Source organism: Emydura macquarii, unplaced genomic scaffold, assembly GCF_026122565.2.
Source record: "Emydura macquarii macquarii isolate MOO-44397 ecotype Brisbane River unplaced genomic scaffold, CSIRO-AGI_Emac_v2 contig_1027, whole genome shotgun sequence".
Taxonomy (NCBI): Eukaryota; Metazoa; Chordata; order Testudines; family Chelidae; genus Emydura; species Emydura macquarii.
The window spans coordinates 11,746,588-11,764,691 of NW_027131164.1; the positions used below are offsets into that span (position 1 = coordinate 11,746,588).

Below are 18,104 nucleotides of genomic sequence, written 5' to 3' on the forward strand. Positions count from 1 at the left end.
AAGTGTGATTGCATTGCAGGCAGGTATACTGCACTAGCTTTAATCTAGCTGGCTCTGGTAGCAGTGGTAGTGAGGATGTGGCCTCATGGGCTTCGGCATGGGTTAACTGCCCCAGTACAAGCCCACCATGGACTCTGGGTATATACTCGGATTGCTGGTCCATGCCAAACCTTGTTCCTTGCTGAAGCATGGTCCTTGGCACCATGTCTTCACTACTATTGTTACTCACACTAGCTAGATTAAAGCTATCATTGGTATGCCTACCCATGTTCCAAATACACCTTAGTCTGTGGTGTAGATATATCCTAAAATGACCAGGTAGCAGCAGTCACCAAGACTGCATTTCTCTATCTAGATTGGAGGTTGCAGTCATATCTCTAGGGTGTGGCTCCATCATCCATGCTGCTTCTTCTTTTTCCTTTATGCCGCTTTGCCTGGTGAGGGTCATGACGAGAGCATGGAGAGTGGGGAGGACCAGACCTCCCTTTCTTCCGCAACATGTTTCAACTCCTCCTGGGGGATTCTAGGTTGGATATTAGGAAAAACTTTTTCACTAACTGGAATGGGTTACCTAGGGAGGTGGTGGAATTTCATCTTTAAAGGTTTTTAAGGCCCAGCTTGACAAAGATGGTTTAGTTCAGGTTGGTCCTGCTTTGCGCAGGGGGTTGGACTAGATGATCTCCTGAGATCCCTTCCAACCTTAATCTTCTATGATTCCCAGGCCAGCCGGGAGATATAATCCCTCCAACGTATCCTGGGTCAGCCTCGGGGGCTTCTCCCAGTGGGACATGCCTGGTATAGTTCCAAAGGAAGCCTGCTGGGGGCATCCTTATCAGGTTCCCGAACCTCCTTAGCTGACTCCTCTTGATCTCGAAGGAAGTTCTACTCTGAGGCTTTCCTGATTAGCTGAGCCCCTCGCCCTATCTCGTAGAGTCAGCCCAGCCACCCTGCGGAGAAGCCTCTTTATGCCGCTTGTCCCCGCAATCTCATCCTTTCAGTCGTTACCCAAAGTTCATGACCATAGGTGAGGATGGGGATGTAGATTGACCTATAAACTGAGAGCTTCATCCAAAAACTTAGCTCCCATTTCACCACCACAAATCAGTACCGTTCCCGCAGCGCTTCCACCACCACACTAATTCGCTGGTCAATCTCATGCTCCCACTTACCATCACTCATGAACAAGACCCTAGATAATTAAACTCTTCCACTAAAGGCAGTGGCTCCCCCTTCACCTGGAGAGAGCACTCCACTTTTTTCTGGGAAAGAATCATGACCTCTGATTTGGAAGTGCTGATTCTCATCCCAGCTGCTTCACACTTGGCAGCGAAGCGTTCAAGTGCAAGTCAGAGCTCACAGTCTGAAGAAGCAAGGACAACATCATCTGCAAACAGCAGAGATGCCACCTCCATGTCCCTGTACTGGATATACTCCCCAACATGGATGCGCCTTGATATCCTGTCCATGAATATCAAACAGGAGTGGGGCCAGAACACGTCCTTGGCAGAGTCCAGCACCCACTGTGAATGAATTCGACTTAATGCCAAGAATACAGACACAACTCTCACTGCAGGAATAGAGGGACCAGAGAGCATGCAGCAGTGGCACTGGCACCTCATTCTCCCGCAGCACTTACCCTGGTCCACCTTTGTTTTGTAGACCTGGAGAAGGCTTATGACCGCATTCCCCAAGATGTCCTATGGGAAGTGCTGCATCATCCATGCTTTTGTCACCTTTAGATTGAATTGCTGCAGAGTAAATGGAGCTATGCTTCAGATAAATTTGAACACCAAAATTGGTATAGAATGTGACAGGTCACTTCTTGACTAAATCATCTCACCATGAACATGTTACACAAGAGCTCCTTGATTAGCTCTGGCTGTCTATTGGTTAGCATGAGGTGCTAGCTTTGATCTTAGAATTTATGACTTAGGACCTGCCTAACCTAGAGATCCACCACTCTTCCTGTGTGTTATGGTTGTCACTGAGCTCTGCGTACCCTCACATTAAAGCAGGGGGGGCTGCTGGCAGGGCATTCTCTGCAAGGGGCGCTCAGCTTTAGAATTTCAAGTCCCAATTCTCCTGCAATAGCCCACGTCCGTTGACCTTTCAGAGTAAGCTGCAAAGCCCATCTTATCTTAACAGGCTTTGGGAAAGAAAAGAGGGCTGATAATATGTGGGTGGAGTGAGATATTGTTTGGCTCTGATTTTTATTTACTGGTTGGTAATTTCCTAGAGTTTTTTATTACAACCAAATAACATAAATTATCCAGAGCTATTCAAAATGTCTGTGCATCACTTAGATTATCAAAGCTGTACTGTCCTTTGTTTGTTTTATTTTCTAAGCAGTCACTTTCCCTTTCTAGACATTTGTTAGTGAAATAGGTTTATGACGTGATTTTTCAAAGGTGCTGAGTACTTGTAGCCTGCATTGATTTCAACAGGAGTTCAGAGCTCCTGATACCTCTGGGGAAGAAATAAGCTATTAATATCTAATTGCCACCTACCAGCATTTTAAAGCCATTTTCTGTCTCCTTTTCAATTAGCTTAACCAGAAAATCAAGGTATTAAAATAATCACACATCAAAACTGGGCAACAAAGTTCTGGTATATTGTAATCTGGCAACAGTGCGGCACTGTTAATTCTAAGACTGCATTTTCATGATTAAACTGAAAATCCTTGTTTGCTTTGGCACAATCCCAGGTAGGCTTACAAAGCTTTTCTGTGAAACTGCTGCTGTTTTTACATAGGATTGTCCACTCTCTAATTGCTGAAAGCGAACATCTCTGCCCCGCCCCCATGCCCTGCCTCTTTCCCCCAAGGCCCTGCCCCCACTCACTCCTCTCCCTCCTCCCTCCATTGCTCACTCCTCCCTTGCCCGGGACTCACCCGCCACCTGCAGAGCCAGGCTGGGAGGAGTAATGTGGAGCCTGCCTGCCCAACTGGGTCACAGTACGATGGAGTGGGGAGTTCAGTCCCCATAGCAAGGGTCCAGGATCGGGGCAACTGGGGCATGGCGAGGGAAGTCCCTGGAGCATGGGGCCGGGTTGGTCCCCAGAGCAAGGGGCTCAGCTGGGGAGGGTTGTTTCCTGTAGTGAGGAGCCAGGACTGAGGTAATTGGTGCACGGTGGGAGTCGGTCCCCGAAGCAAGGGGTTGGAGGTGGGGTCAGTCCCCGTAGCAAGGGGCCAGGGCTGAGGTAATTGGGACAAGCAGGGATCAGTCCCTGGAGCAAGAGGCAGGGGGAGGTCGGTCCCCCTACTGAGGGGCTGGGGCAATTGGGACATGGCGGGGATCAGTTCCTGGAGTAAGGAGGCAGGGGCGGTCCCCAGAGCAAAGGGCAGAGCAGGTTGGGGAGGGGTTGGTCCCCAGAGCAAGGGGCCGTGGCATGGAAGGGTCGGTCTCTGTAATGAGAGGCCAGAGCTGGGCAATCGGGACATGTGGAGAAGAAGTGGGGGTGGCAGTGCCTCTGGTACTTGTCTCTTGGAGCCAGGTCGGGAAGCCAGCCACTGCTCTCCCTCAGGCATCAGCATTGCAGCTGAGCAGAGCAGCTCCTCCAGGCTCCAGCAGCAGCCAGTTACTACAGGTAACCAGACTTTAAGCATCTGGTCAGCACTGCCAGGTTCCCTTTTTGTCCGGACTTTCTGGTTGAAAGCCAGACACCTCAGAACCCTACTTTTACCCAGGATTTTTGCAATGGTAACATATTAGGCCCCAATTCTGCAAACGCTTACCAATGTACTCTATGCTAGTGAAGTTAAGTAGCCCCATTGAAATCAATAGGCCTATGCATAGTAGAATTCTAAGTATAAATGTTTGAAGGATGAGGGACCGTACTTTGTACTGAATAAACATGGTTCAGTTGGTACAAGAACTCAGTAGAGGGCCCCGTCTGGCATTTCAGGGGGAGCTTTGCCTGCATAAAGACTGCAGAATTAGGATCACTATTTGTAAGCAAAATCATTGTAAAAACGTGTTGAAAGAGGATTTCAATGATTTGTGACCATACATATGACATGAAGGCGTAAGTGTGAAATTTCTAAATATTTTTATTTCTTGCTGGTCTCAGCTGCTGGGAGCACATTGGCACAAACTTCTCCGAATAATGATGTAGTTATTGACTTCAAGGGGACTATATGAATAAGGGTAACATAATCAGCCTCTTAGAAAAACACTTCTTAGGTTTACAGCTAGATGGAAGGCTTAAAAATATATTTTCCAAAAAATGTGGAGATTAATATGTAGAAATGGTATTTTAGGGATAAAATCCTATTTCAACCAAAGCTGGTTGTAAAATGCAGCAAAAATGTGGATGATTATTTCAATTATCAAAATTTCAAATATTCAAAAAATTTCGACCAATCTATGAGCTGGTCAAAACCCAGCAATAATATTTTACAGAAAATACTTGACCAGCTCTAATTTCAACCCCCTCATGTATAAGGCCTGGTCTACACTAGAGAGCTTTGTTGACAAAAGTCAGCTTTTGTCCACAAAACAGTGCTAGTGTACACACTACAGTCACCTCCCCGCCGACAAAACTGCTGTTTTTCCGACAAAATAAAACCACCTCTATGAGAGGCATAGGGCTTTTGCTGGCAGAACTAGGGCAATGCAGTGTCAGTGTAGACACTGTGTCCCTTTAGAGCTGTGGAGGGGCTGTCATACTTGTCAATATCACCACTCCACTAGAGCAGTGAAATTGACAAGTAAGGGGGGTGATAGACTGCTCCCAGCTCTGAGTCCGGATGGTAACCTGACCAGCTCCTGCTGAGAGCTGGGGCCAGGAGGGACAAGGGTATCTGCTGTCAGGCTCCAAGCTGGGGCGTGGAAGAGTGCCCCCCAAGCTGTGGCACGGGTGGCTGCCGCCCTGCTGGAAGCCTGGGATTCTGGCAAGCTGCTGGTGGCTGCCCCCCGGCTGTGAGCTGGGGTGCAGACTGCTGCCGCCCAACTCTGCACTGGGGCGCAGGCGGCTTCTGCCTTGGCTGCAAATCCGAGACGCACAGCGGCGGCTGTCTCCCAACTCTGAACCGGGGTGTGGGCAGCTGCAGTCCGGCTGCGAGCCCAGGACTCGGGCACACTGCAGGCGCCTTAGAATCATAGAATCATAGAATCATAGAGTTGGAAGGGACCTCAGGAGGTCATCTAGTCCAACCCCCTGCTCAAAGCAGGACTAACCTCAGCTATATCATCCCAACCAGGGCTTTGTCAAGCCTCAGCTTAAAAACCTCTAAGGATGGAGATTCCACCACCTCCCTAGGTAACCCATTCCAATGCTTCACCACCCTCCTAGTAAAAAACTTTTTCCTAATGTCCAACCTAGACCTCCCCCTGCAACTTGAGACCGTTGCTCCTTGTTCTGTCATCTGCCACCACCGAGAACAGCCTAGCCCCATCCTCCCTGGAACCCCCTTTCAGGTAGTTAAAAGGCTATCAAATCCCCCCTCACTCTTCTCTTTTGCAGACTAAACAAGCCCAGTTCCCTCAGCCTCTCCTCATAAGTCCTGTGCTCCAGCCCCCTAATCATTTTGGTTGCCCTCCGCTGCACTCTCTCCAAATTGTCCACATCTTTTTTGTAGTGGGGGGCCCAAAACTGGACACAGTATTCTAAATGCGGCCTCACCAATGCCGAATAGAGGGGAATAATCACTTCCCGTGACCTGCTGGCAATGCCCCTCCTAATGCAGCCCAATATTCCATTAGCCTTCTTGACAACCAGGGCACACTGCTGACTCATATCCAGCTTTTTATCCACCGTTACCCCCAGGTCCTTTTCTGCAGAGCTGCTGCCCAGCTCGTCGGTCCCCAGTCTATAGCTGTGCATGGGATTCTTCCTTCCTAAGTGGAGGACTCTGCACTTGTCCTTGTCCTTCTGCCCTGTGATCCCAGAAATGGGTTGCTGGAGCCTGCTCCCAGCTCAGAACCATGACCGGGCAGGACACGGGGCTGCAGCCGGCTCCCGGGAATAGGGGTGAAGGTGTGGAGAAGTCCCCACACGCTGATCTGGCTCCTGGCTGGGACCGGGAGTAGAGGTGCAGCGGGCAGCCCACAGGGAGCCTATGCTCCTGGTGAAGATGCACTCCACCGACCCAAGGAGAGCAGTGTGGACATCAACCACCGTTATTATAGCAATGGATGACAATCAACATAAATATGTCGACTTATTTTTCAGGTGTAGACAAGGCCTAAATCTCCTACACACCAGTCTTCCCTTAGAGACATAGATTTAATTTCTGTGTACTTGTGCACAGAATTTCAATGATAGTTGCAACTATGTCTCTAAGGAAGGGCACATCTACATTGCAAGTGGAGGCAATATTGCGGCTCAGGTAGCTATACCCCTGCTAGTTTTCACATAGCTAGCGTCTCTTGGCAGTGATGATGTGGTGCCATGGACCAGGGGGCAGGCTAGCAACACCAACCAGGCTTCCAGGGGGCCTTGTACAGCCTGTGCCAGAGAGCGTGCTGCTGCGTCTTCACTGCTCTTTTTAGCCGTGCTAGTTAGATTGAAGCTAAACCGGACGTGCCTACCTGAGCTACAATCACCCCCTACGGCAGAGTTGGGCGCTTAGAATTAAAATCTAATTTCTACTCAAATTCCATATCCTCGTTGACACTACACTGTCCTGAAAGGAAGGCATTTCCCTTAATTAACCCAAAGGAATTGGCAGCTTTTTTCCATTGACAAGTAGCAAATGTGCAAAATGTTCCTTCGCTCATTTCCATCATGTCAAAACTTCTGAACAAAGTAGCCTGATTTAACACTGCTGATGCACAGCGACTCATTCCAGCAATAAATCTAAGTAGTTGCGCAAAATAAATCATTTGCATTCACCAGTTAAAGCCAAAACATTTTAATTAAAAAGACAAATCAGAATGACATTTCACTTTGACCCCTCCCCTGCCTGAAATTACTTTTGGTACTATTTTGCTTGATGTTTTTAACCCAATTTAAAAAAGATAATGTACTCAGCTCCCCAGTGTAAATCTGGAGTAACTCTTCAATGGGCTTATTCTGAATTTACACAGGGGTAATCACGCCAGGAATCTGGCAGGCTGTCAATAGGAATGTTACTTTTAAAAATAATTGCGTAACATTGTTTTGCTGTGGCTATTTTCTTTCCAGCTGATTGTTTGGTTAGGAATGCCACCTGGAGGTTGCTAGGCATATAGCCTCATGTGCTTTCAGTGTTCACTGCTGAATGGCAAAATCCACAGGAGTTATAAATGAACTGTTCTTACATGAGGCTGAATAAGAGGTAGGTACTGGGCACCTCTGCATGCAGCTTGTAAACTTCATTGGGAGCTGGGGTTGCTCGGTACCTCTCAGGGTAAGGAATCTAATTGCAGTACAGAACTGAATGTTAATAATTTCTAAGTGATAATGTAAATTGCAAGCTGCACAGGCTAGTCTTGGAAGCAGGGCTGGATTTTCTAGCACACAGAGTGAGCACATCTCTGTGTGCTTAGGGGGGGGCGGTATTCATTCCCCTTTGTAGCCAGCCAGCTCTGCTGGTCAGCGTAGAGATGGGGGAGCACCTGGTCTCCTCTCTACCTCTTATAGTTGCTAGGGTGGAGGAGGAAGGGGAAGCAGTCCTTGGGCCCAGGAGAAAGCACAGACTGATCCTCTGGAGGTGTGGGATCCTTGTTATGCCACACACACAGCTTTGTGCAACTATACACAGTTGTTTTGAGGCATTTACTATAGAAGACTCCTGCCTTCCTTTGTGGGTCAATGGCAAACACTGAAATGGAGCCAATCCTTTTAGGCTGCTCGCAGAGTGTGGTGTTCCTCCATCTCAAGATGACACTCAGCTGCGGCATCCCACACATTTCTATTCTCTCCCCAGCCTTTCAAACATAGGTGAAGCCATTAGGAAACTAGGAGGTGCCATGGTCTCAAATGGCAGCAGGTGGCACCAACCTCTACATCTCCTTTACTCCCCAGCACAGAGAGCACCAGCTCCAAACTGTCCCTCTGCCTAGCTGAAATCCTCTCACCTCACCTACTGAGAGTGTCCAGCTCTTGGCTGTCAAAGTGGTCTCCATCTTTGGAGTGCTTTTGGACTGCCCACTGCTGCTGGAGTCTGAAACCGCTGCAACAGCGGGAGAAACGTCTTTCCACTGAAGTCTGGCTAGAGCATTGTGACCTGTTGTATTTGGGTGGTGACTCTGCTACAGTGATCCGTACTTGTGGGATCTTCAGGCTGGATTACTTCAGCCCTATTCACCTAGGTCTGAGCGCTCCAACCTTAAACCACTAAAATTACTCCAGGAAACAGCTATCCTCTGCATCATCTCAGTGCTCTGTGCTGTACTCCCATTCCCTGTAAAGTACCAAGTCAAAACCAACACCTTGATCCTTGCCTTCAAGCCCCTCCATGGAATTGGCTCTAGATATCTTAAAGAATGCTACTTCTTGCGACATGAAGATGATCTGCCTGGGGAGCGATGTTCTTCAAGAACTATGAATCTGTTAAACTGAAGGGTGAAGCTCATAAGAATGGAAGACTGGGCTTTCTGGGCAACAGAACTTTGGAACTTATCACTGGAGGAGAGCAGAATGAATACCAGTGCCTCCAGAGTGGAGTGTAAAATTCTCTTCTTATATACCTTCCCCATTGTTGTTCCTTACCCTTGGATATGTATATAGATACCTCCTATCTGATTTCTATTCCTTACATCTGACGAAGTGGGTTACAGCCCACGAAAGCTTATGCCTGCAGAAATTAAATTTGTTAGTCTTTAAAGTGCTACAGGACTCTTGTTGTTTTTGCTGTATACAGACTAACACGGCTACCCCTCTGGATCTCTTCTTTGTGTTAGTATTCCCCCAGATGCAACTAAATCAGAAAAGAGGAGGAGGAGGAAAAGAGAAAGGAAGAGGGAAGTAGTAATAGTAAAAGGAAGGAGAGGGGAAAAAGCAAATTACAAAAATGGAAAATCAGAAAACAAAAATTGCACCCACTTCCTCAGAAGTAGGGAGAAAAATTAGAACAGAGGCTTTCGTCATCTTGGTTTTTACTCTCCGGGATGAGTTCAGACATTGAGGTGATGGGAAGTATGATAAAACCCTAGTTAGATAAACAGAACACAAGGGCCTGCCACCATCTAGTGCAATGATTACTTTAAAATTAGAAATATACTGTTATCTTGCATCTTGCAAGATCTTGTGACCAATCTTGGATAAGTTGGGGTTTCTCTTCTGGCTGAGACCCTGTTCCCTCTGAAGTTTAGTGACATTTTCTTTGATGGGAGCATGACTGGACCCTGTGATCTAAAGAGTACGTGTTTATATCCACTCTAATCTGATCATTCAAAATATTAAGAGGATTTCCAGAAGATTTTTAATCACAAGGTCCACTTTTGCTCATGAAAACATGCCATGCAAGACATTGATGTGAGTAAAGGATATGATGCTTTGTAACTTCATTACTGTGAGACTGAAAAAAGATAGTTATCTTGAATTAGGGTTATTTTCTTTCTAACACTAAGAGGGCTGGAATTCATGCTCAAGTTTCTTCTTTTGTCTGCCACTGTTGAGGAAGTAATCCATGTTTACTAGAGTTTTACCAATTTCAGTGTTCATTCTACTGCCGATGGTCTGGTTGGTGGTGTTGGGAATTTTGTCTGAAAACACAGGCACATATTCAGGCAGTTGCTCCTGCTCCTTTGTCTTACCCTGGATAAAATAAATGGAAAGACCTTTTCTTAAGATTATAGGTAGCATTTTCAAGAGCATCCAATTCCCATTTTCAAAAATGAAAATGAAAGTCAATGAGACCTAAAATCCTAAGTCATTTTTGAAAATGGGTCTTAGGCTCTTAAGTCACTCAGATATTTTGAAATTTCACTGAATTTATGTGAAAATGCTCTGTAGAGACAGTAAAATTAATCATCATTAAAATAACTGAAATTGGTGACACCCAATCAGCTTCCAAGAAGACGGACCTTAATTTACTCTTGAAAAGTAGCATACCATCTTATTAACCAAGGGTCAGCAGTCTTTAAGGATGCAGCATCCAAAAAATTAGCTCTTTAACTCAATCAAAGAACAGACTGAGCACCTGGTAATTTAATGCATCAGCTTTCATCAAGATAAGGTGGTTTCAGAGTGTCTGGTTGAATCATCCATTTTTAAAAATTTTGCAGTCATTTGGTATTTTAAAATATAAATGGTTTGGTCCTGTGTCCTTACATAGGCAAATTTCCAGTTATTCCAAGGAGGAGTTTTGCCAAAGAGCTGCAGGATTGGATCAAAAGTCATTGGTGTATATTCTTTCGATATATTCTCTCATAGAATATGAGCGCAGGAAGTAAAATTCTGCTTCACGCCAGGACCTGATAGTGCTCCCCTTCACAATCAGTGTGAGTTTTATCATTGGGAGCATGACTTCCCATGTAAACCAATTGACTTCAACGCATTGCATGGGATGTCAGTCAGGACCTAGTGTGGTGGTGATGATGGCAAGAACATAAAATGGAAGAGATCCTCCCCCCAAGTCATCAAGTCCAGAATCCTGCTATTGTAGGCAACCACATTATATAATCCCATTTATAAACTTGTCGAGCAAGATGATGATGGGTTTTTTTAAATAAATGACTCAGATTCTATTGCACTGACGTTATTTCTTAAATTCCTTCCTAGGTTGATTCTTCAAGCACCCTTTTAAAATGTCTGTCCTTTTATGGCCTTTGAGGTGAAACATTGCTTTCCATCTGTTTAGAACGAGAATAGTAGACAAGTGGCACGTCGGATTTCCTAGGTATATTTTCCTGCAGTTTTTAATCTTAAACAATTTGACAAATTATATTCAAGGATGGCTTAATTTAAATGTTAGCCTACTAGAAACTCTGTTATAAATCAAAAAGAGCCTGGATTATAGTTAGTAAATTTATGTGTAACCTACCATTGGATCATAGTCCTTCATGAACCCCCAATTCTGGTACCTTGGAATAGAAAAAAAAAATTAACTTAAATGATTTATTCCTGTTCTGTACTTTACCTTTAGTTTCGTAAATTTTCCATGATTTAAAATAAACCCGATTCTGTATCATAAAATAACTCTTACCTCAGTCATGTGACTAGAATATCTCAGTACAGTCAGACTTTATTTTAGAAGCAAGCTCTAGGTTCTTCTCAGAATGTATCCAGTTCCAATTTGAACACAACTGGGCCACAAGTTGTTAATTTGTATTCTTATATCACTCTCATCGCTGTGGTATCTGAGCAATTGGAATCACACACACAGTGGATACACAGAATGGTTTCATATGGTGCAGACATGTTAATCTGCTCTTAGCAAGAGCTGCAAACATCTCCATTTACTGAATTGGCTGAAAGTTCAAGAGTTTCAGTTCTAAGACATGTGGATGAGCTCTTGTTTTCCAAAGCTATTTGCATTATGGTTGCTGGCAAATGATCCCTTGCCAATCTCTCATCATGGAAATAGATGCTGCTCTGATGTCTGTCTCTGTACTTTTTCTCACAATGAAAGTTCCATTTCCAACACCCATAACTCAGAGATCAGCTGGTGTCAATTAAAAGTTATTACTAACAGTACCCATACTTTGACATAGAATAATCCCCAATTTTAGCCAGAATTCTAGGTATTCTACCTTCATTTTTCTAGTTAATAGCCATGTTAATCGAATGTTCTTTTTAGGAGGAATTTCTAACTAGTGGTATTCTGTTTGGTTTTTCACAGTATGAATACCTTACATGCTGAGTAATGGGAAGGCAGAAGCCCTTTAAGTATGTGCTCGCCTTAGAAAAGTAACTTAATAAAAATGAGTTTGTTGCTGACCTGCCGTTGATGAGCGTTTGAGAGTCTATTTAAATTCCAAATCTGACATTTACAATCCATCCACTTACTGCTGCTCACACTATTTTAATATAAGAACAGTTTCTTAGGGCTGGTTCACACTGACCGCGTGATTCGGTGGCAGTCGACGGGAGTTACGCAAACTATGCAGAGTAGTTTGTGTAACTGACATCGACTGCTCAGCTTCCCTTCTGTGTGCTGTTCACACTGCGTTGAGCCGATGGGAACAGCGTTCCTGCTGACTCAGCGCTACGCTACTTGAGGGGGTGGACTTACTCAGCCGACTTCCTGATCGATTGAGCGGGTCTCACTGACCACTCAATCGATACTGAAAGATCGATCTGGCAATGGTGATTTTGCCACTGTCAGTGTAAACATAGACTTACAGTCACAAAGCTCTCTGTGCTTAATACCTCTCTTCTGCAATGACCACACGGCTTTCTTTGTTGTCATACCAAACTATATTTGCAAGTTGGGGAGCAGCCACCCACTACAGTGTTTTGTACAGATGGATAAACTGGAAGCTGTGGTGTGATCACAGGATTGTGAATCAGGAAATCTGGTTCCTATTCTCAGCTCTGCCACTAATTTGCTTTGTGAGTTTGGGCAAATCCCTTCACTTTCCCCATCTGTAAAATGGGGATAATGATAGTTTACCCACCTTTGCAAAGTGCTGTGATATCTGTGGAGAGAAGGAGCTCTCTAAGGGCATGTCTGCAGGGTGAGTTACTGCATGGCAAACCAGGGTGTAAATCTATAGCTCACTAGCTTGCTGGGCAGTAATTCACCATGTGGACACTGCTTCAGTGGTGTGAATGTCCTGCAGTGCAGTTTAGCATATAATAATAATAATTAGCATTGTAGTTATTATTATATGTATTTATATCTCAGTAGTGTCTAGAGGCCTCAGCCAAGATCGGAGCCCATTGTGCTAGGCACTGTACAAACATATCAGATCTGGATAATACTATATTTGTATTGCGAAGTACTAGTAATCACTGAATGCCTGGGCCTTGCCGTATGAAAATCAGCCTATTGGCCCCATTTCCTTACCCCCTCATTTCATTTCCAGGTTACCAGGGGGGAGAGGACTTCTCCCATCCCAAGCTCTGTGGGATGTGGAACTGCAGGTGAGCTTTGTTCCTCTCACCTGGAGGCTGAGTTAAAGAGGCAAAGACAGAAGTGAAAAATATGTCCCTAAGGAAAGAAGCAATCATTACTACGCTTGGTGCCATCTCCAGGAGGCTGGTGGGAGAAGAGGAGCCAACAAAAAATCTTCTCTTCCCTCCTTCCCACTGAATCCAGGGGAAGGTCATGCTAGCTGAACATCTTCTTATCACCTTGCTTCCTGGTGTCTGGCTGGATAAGGCTGGCATACAATGAGAACTCAAGCTAATCTTGCTTTTACCAAGGATTTTCTTCTAGCAGGCAGGCTTATGCTGGAAATTGGAGAACAATCACAAATAGTGTGTGTGAATGAGACAGGAGAGATTTTAATGCCTGGTTCTGTCAGTTCAGCTGTGTATCTATCCATTCAAAGCAAAAGTTATTGCCCGTTCATGCTGTACATGCTGCTGATATATTAGCAACAGTGGGATTTTCCCTGTGTGTGTATGTCTGTGTGTGGCGGGCTAAGGGCACTCGAAAGATTTGTGGGGTTGAAGTCCAAATAATTTTTTGGCAGAACACTCTGTGCAATCTCTACTTCAGCCACTTCCAAGAATTTGAGAACAGGCAATAATAACATCTGTGCAATCAATTACAGATGCTGTCACATCCTCACTGTGTGGACCTCTATATAACTGTACAGCTGAGTGGCATTAAGCCTGGTGTTCCTTAGCATCTCCGGTTCAGCTCAGGCAGGACTTGCCAGGAGATACGCTCCAATAGAGTATTCACAAAAAAGAGAACAGAGATGGTGTGTGGTCTCTGCAGGTGCAGGGTTAGTGCCTGACCCAAAGTCCAGTCAGTGGGCATCTTTCCATTGACTTAAAGGGTTTTGGATCAGGCTCTTAGGGTAGGTCTGCACTGAGGTTAAGTGTAATTTCCAGCTCGAGTTGCCATTCCCACACTAGCCGAGTCGGAGCTAGTGCACTAAAAACAGAGGGTAGCCACGGCAGTGCAAATGTCAGGCTGGGTCAGCTGCCCTGAGCGCAAACCCATCGGAGAACCTAGGTATCTACTTGCTGGCTAGCCCCTCCCGCAGCTGACATCACCACGGCTACACTTCTGTCCTTATCAGGCTTCTTTGATCAGAGCGATCACGGGTGTACCTACTCGAGCTGGAAACGACCCCTTCCAGCTACAGTGTAGACATACCCTAAGACTATGAGCCGCAGCAGCGGCGATGTTAAGAGGAGCTCGTGAAGTTGGACTTGAGGTACTTACCAATATTTACTTCCTCTCCTCTCGGCCTCTATGAACTCCCTCCAGATCTTGTCCTGCCGAACCTGGTCCCCCCACAGCGCTGACTGCTCCTCCTTGCGGGCCTGGGCTGCCTGTTGTGCAAAGGCCTGGGTGGCAGGCGGAGCTTTTCCAAGCTGGGTGGTGCTGAGAGAAGGAGATGAGGATAAAGCTAGTTGCACCAAAGATCTGGCTGCTGGCAACCGGTACCCGGCTGAGGTTGTTCTCCTGAATCCAGTTGATCTGCTCCCCATCTGTGTCTCCCCTGTTATGTGATATGTTATCACCACTGGGTAAGAGGAGGTGCTCTCCGAGAGCCTCCGATCCCACAGCTCCCTCTCCTGCGTCAGGTTCTTTTCTCTCCTAGCACTTTCTTTTAGGATTTGGCAAGATAAATAAAAACAAGGAATCTTCACTAAGAAGCCAACCTCCAACAAGCGACCCTGTGTACTATTTTGTTTCCCCTTTACGTAATGGCCCACTTCTAGCAGGCAGCCGGTTTGTGTTGCTTCATTTGGTGGATGCGAACGGAAACTTCACTGTAATAATAATCTTAAAAAGAACAATCGTTACCAAAAGGCTAAAGATACCAGGTGTAGCCTAATTCCTAATTCTCATCTTCTGAGACACCAGCTACTGATGTGTGCAGTTGAGACCACTCCACGTTGATCACAAAGTCCCCAGAATGGCTGCTCAGTTAGTAGCAAAGCTTGCTGGAGAGTGTGCTGCTGAGTTTTCCAGCGTTGGATTTGTTGTGTGTGTGCAACAGAAACAGGTTTCCCCAGTGTGTTTACTGTCTCCATTGGAAACCGGGCTGGCTCATGAATATTTATCCCAGAAGGAGTGGAAACCAATCCACACAGCTGCTGGGAGGATGGAATTTCTCATTAGGATGGAATTTCTGGCTGTTTAAAATAAGATTTTCCAGGAATCAGTGTTAGTTTCATGCTTTGAAAGCCTCTTAATTTCAGGCCTGACTAAGAAAACTCCTGTTGAGCTGCAGGCCTGAACAATCAAAAATTGGTTCGGGAGGAGTAACATTTAATTGCTTCCTGCTCTCTGGACAAGCAGCTGACTGGCTGCTAAAAGTCCCTGTGTGCTCTGTGACTGACTCACACATCCATTTGGGGGTTGAATATTAAAACTGGCCTCTGGCCTCATCTTTCTTCTAAATACCACTAAACTGAAGAAATTTACCCATTTCCTAGTCAACCCTGCTACTTTGCTGGATTCCTCCTAGGGGTCTGCTCAGTGACTTGCATCCCATGCGGCTCTTCAGGGTACAGGACGTATGGCTGTATAGCAATATGGAGTGATACTGCGATTTGGTGACATTTACAAGCAAGCTGAAGCAGGAGGCCATTTTTGACTTTGAGCCTAAGGTCCAATGTGTTTTGTAGTCAGTGCACTCCAGATTTAAACTCCTGATCAGATCAGCAGTGGGGTCTCTGACGGAGGGAAGACCTAAATCTATATCTATATTTAGATCCGAATTTATATGTAGACTTACAGTGATTGCCTGTTAAAGGTCAGAATTTGCCCAGAGACACCACCCGGTTACCACAATTATGTCCTATTTTGAATATAAGGAAAGATTCTGGAATCCCAGATATCTCACCACAATCTTCAAGCCACCTCCTATGTATAGAATACTCTCCCAGTTCTGATTCAGCAAGCGCCTGCCTGGTCTTTAGTTACATCCCTCCTTAAGACCCATTTCTTCTGTGATGTCCACAAGAAGTGAGTTAATAATAATTTAAAAATACATAAAAAGTCATCCAGGTAACCCCTACTAACTATAATCCACTTCAAGATGCCTTTCACTGTACTTTGTGTAAGGTGACACTGTAAGGCTCCAATCTTGAATTGAGATGCACAAGTCGGACTCTTCCACCTGTACAGAGCCAGCATTTAAGTGAGTGCATCCTTGATACAGGATCAAGGCCTATGTGTGCATCTCAGAGGCAGAAGAGCACCTAGAGATTAAAAGAAAACCTTTTTACTCTGACCCCATGAGCTCAGAAGAGGAGAATGTATTTATCAAATTAGAAATATTGGTCAAACCAAAGTAGACTAGATAGGAGTCTATATGTAGGAGTCTATGATGTCTTATAGCCTTCAGGCTGCTTCTCTGGACACGGTATGGACTGGGATGGTGGTTGTGACATGCCTGTAAAATAAAAGGACTTGGGAAATCATTACAATAATGTGATTTTCTGACATATCTACTACTTCAGAAAGAAGGCAATCAAGAGCTAAAGATGGAACTTTATGCTTTAAATTACTCCACGTTCCTTATGGACTAGAAGTCATCAAGCAGAGGGTGCTTTCATACCATCAAAGCACAGCAGGGTAAGTTTAAGGGTGATGTTTTGGACATTGCTCTGAAATTCCTTGCTGTATGTTCAAATCATCATTAATATTATAAAATAAAAAGAATGGTTTAAGGAATGCCTGTAGATAATGCTCTGCTTTCCTTCGTTACGTACCTGTAAACATTTCTAATGTTCAAAAAGGGTTTTAGAGTGGGGGACTCATTTGGAATTAGGATTTTTTATTGATGGCGTTTTTTGTTTTGCGCTGCTCTCTTTTTATTAGAGTATGTTGACTTGAGGTCATAGGCATCCATGTAATCTGATTCTAATGTACGAATAGGATTTTTTTTGCTGAGGGGCAGGGTTTGGGAGGTTTTTAAAAGGAACACTGTAAGAGACAGAAACTCTGGTTAGGAGTTTGCTGTATGTAGTTTGTTCAGCAGGCCTCTGTTTCCATAGTGGCAGCAACCAGAACGCACAGGTACAGTTTTAATAATGTTCTTGACTTACAGTGGTGATATGAACTGTAAACTTTTATTTGAAAAATCATATCATATATCATTTATATCTATCTATCTATATCTATATATCTATATCTATGTATAGATATAGATAGATAGATAGATATGAGTGTGTGCAATTTGCCTTTTTCCCCCTAAGAAAATAATGTTTTAAGATGTTTTTCTTAGGTGTTTAGATATTAATTTTACTTAACCACAAGAGGGCTTGTAGTTTGTTATGGAAAATTTGAATGGATGGCTGATGATAACATGCATTGCTTTTTTAAAAATTTATTTTCATCTATTTAAATATCTCCAAAATGCCTATTTAAACTATTCAATAGTTAGAAAACCCAGACTGTGTAAGTCAATATCAGCTGCATTTTTTCTTATCTGAAACCAATTTCTGCTCTGCCTTCAGTGGTGATTGTTCTAGTTGGTAAATTTGTTGCTAGAACTCCCATCCCATAATGAGCTCCATGAGGGGCAGGGGTAAGCCTGCATTACTCTCATTGGAGGACAGGGCTTACAAGTCTTTTCCCTCAACACTGTATTGTGGTTTTCTTGTTTCATGGAAATGGCTTGGAAAATTCAGAGAATGCACTTTCATTTTTGTACTGGAGAAGGAAAATAATATTGGCAGAGAATTTTGTCTTTGGAGGTGGGGAAGGAGGGAAGATTGTGATGAAGTCAACATGGTAGAAAAACCAGTGTGTATTGGCACGTGCTGGAAAATATACCTTCCAGTCTAAGGCACTCTGATTCTGGAGTCAGAATTCCAGTGCTGGACCTTTGTATTCTGGCTGATCTCCATTAAAGTTAGTGGGACTCTGTGCAGGTGAGGATCCGCCCATGGGATCTGGTTTCAGGACTAAGGGTTTGGAATGCTTCCCAATGCATTTGTGTTTTTCAGAAGTCTCCTTTATGTTTACCTTTCCATACGTTGCAGAATGTTATGGTAACTTGCAGTGTTATTTTCCTCTTCTTTCCCCCACACCCCACTAACCTCTTGGGATTTTTTTCCCTATGTAAATGGAAACATTTTTTTTTATATTGCAGGAA

General features: G+C 44.6%; 1 protein-coding gene across 1 annotated transcript; it reads right to left on the reverse strand.

The window, feature by feature from the left end:
* Window positions 1-9,390: 9,390 nt before the first annotated feature.
* On the reverse strand, window positions 9,391-14,481 carry CUNH2orf50 (chromosome unknown C2orf50 homolog). Its single transcript, XM_067544875.1, has 3 exons — window positions 14,213-14,481; window positions 10,910-10,949; window positions 9,391-9,681 (listed from the first exon to the last, which is right to left on the reverse strand). Exons 1-3 carry the CDS (start codon window positions 14,479-14,481, stop codon window positions 9,490-9,492), a joined length of 501 nt encoding a protein of 166 aa, XP_067400976.1. The 3' UTR covers window positions 9,391-9,489.
* Window positions 14,482-18,104: the final 3,623 nt, after the last annotated feature.